Consider the following 8,527-nt stretch of genomic DNA (forward strand, 5'->3'; position numbering starts at 1 on the left):
ATTAAAATTATAGCTGTGTACTATTTTAAAAACGTAATATAAAAATATTTAAATTACTTTTTTCTGTTTTAAAAAGGGGTAGGTTTAACTAACCATAGACATGGACAGGGGGTTTAACTTGCCTTTGATTGCGTCAGGACAAGGTGCATCTTCCTTTAGCCAATCATCGCGACCAGAAAGAATGACGTTTTCCGAAAGCACACACTCGCGTTTGTCTGATTGGTTCACGTATTCCGCCCGGATGGACTACGGAAATGCACGTGCCGGTTTCTAGTTGTTTCTTTTTGGATGGTGCAATCGTTAAACTCAGCTTGTTAACAACTTAAATAAAACGGGCAAATCCAGGATGAGATAATTTAATAACCGAATATCGTCAAAGTCTGGGAATGGATTTTGGTTTCGGCTGGTCTCCTGGCAATGGATGACCTGTGATTGTTTATCAGATTATTTTTCATAATTTATCTGCGCGCATATTGCAATTTCTTTGTCCAAGATAATGATGACCAGACGTATTATACAAAAGAAGTGGCGACTTGGACTGTCAATCGCCCTCTGGCTCGTCAGTCTTCATCTCATATGTGCCCACAATGTGAAGGTGAGATCTGCTGCCGCACAACTTAGTATTACTTTTATTGTAACTTTAATAACTATTACTTTTGGCTACGCAGTCACCAACAGCCCTGTCTATCAAAGAAGGCTCTGATGATCATAGCCAGGGTGAAGAGACACTGCTAGAGGATGAGGATTCTGAAGATCTGGAGGTGTTTAGACCTACAGACAAGTGGCAAACTCTAAAACCAGGTGTTTATTCCCATGCTGACTTTTGTGTCCTTACATAAATAGATAATTAACTGATCAAGTCCTTATTTATCTGTAATTCAATTTAGGTCAAGCAATTCCAGCAGGCTCTCATGTCAGATTGAATATTCAGACGGGCCAAAGAGAGGTCAAGTTGGGAGAGGAGGAAAGTCTCAAATACCGGAGAGATGGAAATAGGTATGTATAGTGATAGAATAATGTAGTATTCTAAAATAAATACATGTATCATATAGCTAGTTATGCTTATTTTTTCCTCTGTGGAGCAGGCAAGGGATGAACACGCACAACCCCTCATTCACAGCTGAGGAGTTGAAAGAGGCTTTGAAAAAGTATAAAGAAGGAATGGATGATCCTGTGGACACAACACAAGTATGTTCATTTCAGTTCATCTCTAACCATTTTCCTTTGTTATTTATTGAGTTTTTTTTAATCAAGATGTATGATTATAGGACGAAGATGCAGTGAGGGCCCAATTTCGCCCCATCGAAGAGCTGAAAAAAGACATGGAGGCACTTGACATGCTTATGGAGACAGATGTTCAAGTTATGAGGAGGCTTTTAAACCAGTTAAATAATACTAACAGCACAACTGAGGAAAAAGTCACAGCTCTTCTTGACTTGGAGTACCTTGTGCATCAGGTCAAGCCTCAGTTATGATTATGAAGCAAAATGTCTTATACAGTTCACTGCTTCTCAAAGTCACTGAATCCCATTGTTTTGTTTTTTTCTTATAGGTAGATAATGGCCAGAATTTGGTGTCCATGGGAGGAATGCAACTGGTTATAAATGCTTTAAACAGTACAGACATTCATCTCCAGAAGAGTGCGGCGTTTGTTCTTGGATCTGCCCTTTCAAGGTAAGTGGTATTTTCTTCATCAAAACGGCTGCTTACACATGATTTAAAGTGTGGTCACATTTACTGTTGTTCAGTGAATTTTTGTGTGCAAAATCCAGTGATTTCATTAGAAATCCATGCAATCAGGAGGAATTTCCCCACGCAAATTTGGCAACAGATTCAAGTTGGTCAAGCGGATTCTGTTGACTGGTTTGAAAGGGATTTCTGTGTGAGCTGTGCTTCATACATTGCTATGCTATTGACAAGTCAATGGACCTTTTTTGCCTGTGAAATTTTGCGAAATGTGAATGCACCTTTACACTGACGCAATCCATTTTCATCTACATTTTTCTAGTAATCCATCAGTGCAAGTTGAGGCAATAGAAGGTGGCGCGTTACAGAAACTGTTGACATTGCTTGCCACTCAGCGACCAACAGCGGTAAAGAAAAAGGTATGACCAACCAGAAACCATGGGCATTATGCTGTTAATGAATAGTAAATTAAATTGTCGTTATCATGTATTAATGTAGACGAATGCATCATTAACTATGACATTCTGATTTATTACAGGTGTTATTTGCTGTGGCCTCATTGCTGCGTCACTTCCCATTTGTACAAAGTCACTTTTTGAAGCTTGGTGGTGTGCAGGTGCTTAGCGAACTGTTTCAAACACCAGGGGCAGAATCCCTGCGTGTGAGAATCATCACAGTTCTCTATGATATGATAATTGAAAAGGTTAATATTAGTTTACAAATTTATACTTCACTATACTACCATTCAAAAGTTTGTAAAAAAAAAACGTTTTTTGTTTGTTTTTAAAAGAAGCAATGATGCATAAAAGTGATCAACACTGATAGTAAAGACATTTATAATGTTACAAAAGATTTTGAACTTTATCAAAGAATCCTGAAAAATGTATTCACAGTTTCTACAAATATGTTACACAGCACAACTGTTTTCAACATTGGCAATAATAAGAAGAAATGTTTCTTGAGCACCAAATCAGCATATTAGAATGATTTCTGAAAGATCGCATTACACTGAAGACTGGAGTAATGGCTGCTGAAAATTCAGCTTTGTCATAAAAAAAAAACTAATTCTATATTAAAACAGAAAACAATTATTTTAAATGATTGTGATATTTAAAGCAGCACTATGTAACTTTTGGCGCTCTAGCGGTTAATAAACAGAACTGCACACATCCCGCGGAAGAACATTCCAACCGGAGCTACTTCTCTAAATGTACGTCTATGGCGATTCACTCAGGTATGTGTTACTCCGCAGCGGTGGACAACCCGACCAGGCTACAATAGTCCAAATATACGTAGGCTACTTATTATAAGTGTACCGTAGTGATTCGGAATAAGACAAAAAACGCGGTTTGGAAGATGAATTCATGATGTACTCGCTCATTATATACATTTTGCAAATTTTGAATAACGAAAAAGTTACATAGTGCTGCTTTAACAGTATTATTGTTTTTACTGTATTTTTGATCACACAAATGCAGCCTTGGTAAGCATAAGAGAAAATAAACATTAACAAATATTACCATCCCCAAACTTTTAAAAGGTAAAACATGTTTGAAATTTAAGTCAGTTTTTCATTTCACAATTCATACCGTATGTAATTAACTCATTGTTAAAAGTCACTTGTACTTTGTGTTGTAGGAGTTGGTATCACAGGTGGGAATGGACCTTACATCAGATTCCTCTCACCAGGAACGGTTGCGACAGTATGCTGAAGTCTCCCTCCTGCCCGTGTTGGTGGAGCAGGGGTGGTGCAGCCTGGTGCCTGCGCTTTTAGCATCACCTGAGCATGACAGTAGAGAGAAGGCTCTGCGCACTCTGCTTGCCATGATGGCTCAATGCCAGACTCAATATAAACAGAATCCCGCATTGACAGCCTCTCTTAGTGAACTGCAAAAACAGTACCAAGAACTGGTGCTCACAGAGCAGGATGTAGGGGAGCAGGACGGTTACTTTGGGGAGATCCTGGCACTCGTGGACTCTATGGTGGTTAAAATGCGACAGGTATAAATTGGGACTGCTGCTGGTTTCTTGGAACACAATGAACTAATAAAATAATTGAGTTCTGAATGATGGATTTGTCTGGTTGCTCCATTAAGAAAGGGGCATGCAATGTTTCTTCGCCATGCTATTAACAATCAAAAGAAATGTGAGAAGAGTGCTATAGATGTCTGTATAATTTTAAAATTGAATCAGAAATATTAAGCAGAATTAAAATCAGAATTTTACAGCTGTAAAAATACAGTTGTACAGCTAGAATGTTTGAAAATGTTTACATAATTAGAACGGCAAAAAACAATTTAAAATTGAATTAAATTGTAAATAAATAAAAAAACAAATAAAAAAAGTACAACTCCAAAACATATTTGCTAAGTTTTTAGAAGTGTTCTTGTTTTTTTTGTTTTTTTCATATGTATCAGGTTTATATATCAGGTTTTATTTACTTTAAATAAGCTTTTTAACATTCTAATTATGATCAGATGATTATAATACAAAGACAGCTGTATCATCCCAATATTTACTTTATGCCTCTCAAACATGTCCAAATGAATTTCATTTCAGAAAACAAAAACATGTATATTATAGAACATATATGTTCAAGTCAGTGTGTGTAAATTGCATTTTTAATGTATTTTTGAATGATGCAAAAAAATAAATAAATCTTGCATTCACCCACATATTAAAATATTTTAAGTATTTTTAGCTTTCTGAAGTTTCTTATCTGGCTCAGGAGAAAAAATGCTCATATGTGCTACAAAATTATGCCGTTTTTCTTTTCAGTACAGAGCCATAGTAATTATGTAGCAAAAAGAAGAAAGAACATTTAGAGTTAGACAATGTGGTTTATTGAAATTCTTTTTATTAATTTATTTATTAAAATACTTAAATGCTTCTCTGTTTATTGCATGAGATTACATATTGACAAAGCAATGTCTGATAAAGTTCCAATAACATGTCTTCATATTATACTGATTAATGTATGACAGAAAATCATGCTGGTTGTTGCTGTAGTATCTAAGATGGCCTGCCCTCCTATCAGTTTGGGATGCTTTTGTTTTCTGAACGTTGTTTTTATAGTGTTATGATAAGTACATCTTATGTTGTCCATCTTGTCATGAAACATTCCATCAAGAGATTAGGTAACAATTCATCAGTTTGATGAGTAGTCAAACAGAACTAAAACTATAATTAAGAGGGACGCGTGCAATATCTTTAATGAGAGAAACCTTTAAAGGACAGTTCATTCAAAATCATTTACTCACCCTTATGTCCCAAACTTTTCTTTTGAAGAGATGGCAGAATTTTAAGGACGGTCAATCTAGTAACCATTATTATTTTAAAACGGAATCTTTTGTTCCATACCAAAAAAAAGCGAAGTGTGACCGAGAATGTCATTCTGTCTTAAAATCTTTTTTGTTCTGAAAGAAAGACATGCGAGTCATACGGCATTGAACAATTTTTTTATTTTTTTATTTTTTTTTATTGCAAGTATAACAACATTCAACAATTAATGTAACATTGGATGACATTATGAATATAGACAAAGACAAAGAAGAAAAAAAAAATAACAAGAGAGAAAAAAAGAATACATAGATAAAACAAAAAATACAGAGGTAGTAAATCAAAATTATGTACCATTCAGCAGATCATTATACAGTTTCACAAATTTGACACTTTTATTGGTATTAATATTTTTTTGTGTTATAATTAAGTAGTTTAAAGTCACAAAGAAAATTATGTAATTTTGGAGATGTTGAAGAGTTTCTCATAATTTTATTATTACATTTTGGGTCATAAATGCACTTGTCATCAACCAAAAAATTTGGTTCCCTTTTTACAATCTCTTCAAATGATAGATGACATTTCATTAAGTGAACAAGACCATTAGGTATAGCTTTAACAATTGTAAGAAATTCCTTATGAACCACAGGGAAATTGTATTTAAACATGAAATCACAGTAACGGCATTGAACAATCATCAGGGTGAGGCTGAACACATGACGACTAAATTAGATTTTCTGGTGAACTATGCCTTATTGGCAGGATCTCACTAGATGGCATCAGTGAACCATGAAGCGCAGGTCACCGACGCGCGTTACCGTGCACAGTCATCGCGAGAACATATCAAGTCTGTGGAGCGATACAAATATAAAGAAATGCTGTGAGAAAATACCAAATACTCAATAAATGTGGTATGCAGACCACATTTTCAATAATTTAGCTAGCTGTCATAGCCCTTGAGTATATAAATAAAACTTTGATTCAAAAGAATATAAGTAGGACACTGACTTCACAATAAAGATGCCCAAAGATGCCCTCGCGTTTCTCGCCGCGCGTTCCCGCAGCCCCACTGACATCACGCGTGAACCCCTCCCCTGCCCCCGGCGGCGCGCTTTAGCACGGTCTCGCTCCTCTCTTCAGATCAGCAGAATCTTCTGTTCATCTCGAGACGGACAAGGTGGCGAAGTGAGTGGGTTGCGCTTTGAAAAGAAAGCAGCGACTCACATAATTTCTTCAACGTTAAAACGTCGGTTGCCTTGACGTACGTTCGAATAAGCTGGAAAGCGCGTCTTTAAGAAGAAAAATCGCCCCTCAAAGCGAGGTGATTCGAAGAGAGCGTCGAGGACATCGACATCCTCCGTGTCCTTTCAGGCTAAGCTGCTAGTCAGCTATTCGGGGAATTGCTGAAGAGAGAAAAAAACAGCCACAACCTCAGGGGAAATAGTCTTGTTTTTTACTTAAATGTCGAGACTACTAATCTCCGATTGAAACCAATGTCCGTTATCATCTCGAGTTCGCCGTTGTGAGTTGTTAAGGACACAGCTAGTGAGGAAAAGCCGATTTTAGGCGAGCTAGCATCGTTTCTACTGGACTGAAGAAGAGAGAGGGCAGCCTGAAAACCTCACCCGTTCACACCGTTTCAGAGTACTTCTCGGATTTTAGGACATGGCCAGCAGCAGTGGCTCTAAAGCCGAGTTCATAGTCGGTGGGAAATACAAGCTCGTTCGTAAAATCGGATCTGGATCCTTTGGTGACATTTATTTGGCAATCAACATCACAAATGGAGAGGTAAAGATGAAATGGGTGTTTAATGAATGTGCTGAATAACTGGGATAAGAAGATTGAGGGCTTTATACATATGTCCAGCTCATCACATCAGATTACCAGGACACGATTCATATGGGCATTGAAAAATACTTCATACAACCTTGAAAGTTTACCGTATTGTAATACTTGTATGACCTAAATGTATTACTATTGGGGGGTGATACGTCAACGTTGTTATTGCAGATTTGAATAGAAATAGATGGTTTCCACAGATCAAGGTATAAAGGATCGTTTACCATCAAATATCAAACCAATATTCAGTGCTTTTTAAACCATCTATATGTAGCAGATAAGTAATGAACTTAATTTTGAATATTTCAGGAGGTAGCTGTGAAATTGGAATCACAGAAAGCTAGACACCCTCAACTTCTGTATGAAAGCAAGTTGTACAAAATTCTCCAGGGAGGAGTCGGAATCCCACACATCAGGTGAGCACAGACGTCTGATTATAAGTGACATTATAATGGATTTTGATTGGGGGTAACTGGACTAGTTTGATCTGATGTTTATATATAGTTTTACACTTATTATGATAGTGTCGACAGGCTAACTAGCCCGTTCATTAGCGCTAGCGTTTCTATGAGTCGCGTGCAAGAACGGCGTTTTTAAATGACTTTAAAAACGTTACGTGATCTCTCTAATGTAGTATAATATATTGTAATGAATGAGATTTGATCACGAAGTGTGTGTTTATCCGTTGCTGAGTAAGGAGCGAGTGGGAAATGGCCGCTGCTCTTTTGTTGTGGTTGTTCAACATGTCCTCCCTCTCGATCAGAAAATGGCGGATGAGGGAAAACAAGTTTCAGGGCCTAGTGGGACTGCTGCTTTCTTCTCAAGGTGACTGAGCCATACGAGGGCTGCTATTATTGTAAAAAAAAATCTTTAAAGAGTCGTTTTTTTATAGTACGTTACTATAAAGGTGTTAACCATTGATAAGGAAGCTTTCAATAACTGATTCTAGATGCACATTTGAATAAAACGTAGTCCCTGTCTTGGTTTCACACGGAAAAGTTAGAGGTTGTCACTTATGTTTTCTGTTTTGCATGTTGTCATTGAATGTAAATAACGTCATACGTTTTACATTCTGATTGCAGAAGTGCTCTACATGTTAAAGTATTGGTGGTTGAATTAGTGTGTAGATTTATCTTTGCTTTTTCCTCGTGTAGTTATGTGTGTGTGTGTGTGTGTGTGTGTATGTGTATATGTATTAATTAAAGGGGTCATATGATGGAATTTCAAATTTTCTTTTCTCTTTCAGCCCTCTACGAACACCTTGGCAATTGAATCGCCATTGGCTAGTAATTTTTTTTAGTTTACTCGCCAGACTGATATATATATATATATATGTTTGTTTGTTTGTAAAATGGCACAGTTTTATAAATATCTGAAAGTACACTCTTAACATCAGTCAGTCAAGCATTATAATATGATAATCAATATTATTTAATGATAGATGATATTGCCGTTTGCGCATTAGTTCCACCCACTACCGAAGAAAGCGGTAGTTCTTAAAAGCTGAAGAATTCCAAAGGAACTCCGTTATTTTGACCGCAAAATACAACAAAAAATATCGTTTACATGTAGCGCATCAGTTCTCTCTCTCCCTCTCTCGCTGCGTGTGTGTGAAACAAAGCGACGGCGAGTCGTGCGCCTTCACACTAGAGTTTACGGGACGTTAAATACAGGTACGTTGCACATCCATTGAGATGAACTGAAAAACAGCACAGATCGCATG

The 8,527-nt window shown here is 37.0% G+C and overlaps 2 protein-coding genes across 6 annotated transcripts in view; both read left to right on the top strand.

Moving 5' to 3' along the window:
• Positions 1–207: 207 nt before the first annotated feature.
• Positions 208–3,969, top strand: LOC107742487 (nucleotide exchange factor SIL1-like). Its single transcript, XM_016555461.1, has 9 exons — positions 208–595; positions 669–801; positions 888–996; positions 1,086–1,188; positions 1,269–1,457; positions 1,553–1,674; positions 2,009–2,105; positions 2,225–2,389; positions 3,325–3,969. Exons 1-9 carry the CDS (start codon positions 497–499, stop codon positions 3,691–3,693), a joined length of 1,386 nt encoding a protein of 461 aa, XP_016410947.1. The 5' UTR covers positions 208–496; the 3' UTR covers positions 3,694–3,969.
• A 2,135-nt stretch (positions 3,970–6,104) lies between these two features.
• LOC107742481 (casein kinase I) overlaps positions 6,105–8,527 on the top strand; it is a 30,700-nt gene continuing 28,277 nt past the window's right edge. For 2 of the 5 annotated variants that reach the window (XM_016555452.1, XM_016555453.1), the window contains exons 1-2: positions 6,105–6,753; positions 7,114–7,220. In XM_016555452.1, the coding sequence (XP_016410938.1) occupies positions 6,631–6,753; positions 7,114–7,220 (230 nt within the window). In that variant the 5' untranslated portion in view covers positions 6,105–6,630. Of the gene's footprint in view, positions 6,754–6,780; positions 7,011–7,113; positions 7,221–7,567; positions 7,630–8,527 lie in introns of those variants that run through there. The other 3 variants (XM_016555457.1, XM_016555454.1, XM_016555456.1) reach the window with 3 other exon arrangements.

The sequence above is a fragment of the Sinocyclocheilus rhinocerous genome, unplaced genomic scaffold (genome assembly GCF_001515625.1).
Source record: "Sinocyclocheilus rhinocerous isolate Xijiao unplaced genomic scaffold, SAMN03320098_v1.1 scaffold1579, whole genome shotgun sequence".
In the NCBI taxonomy this organism is placed as follows: domain Eukaryota; kingdom Metazoa; phylum Chordata; class Actinopteri; order Cypriniformes; family Cyprinidae; genus Sinocyclocheilus; species Sinocyclocheilus rhinocerous.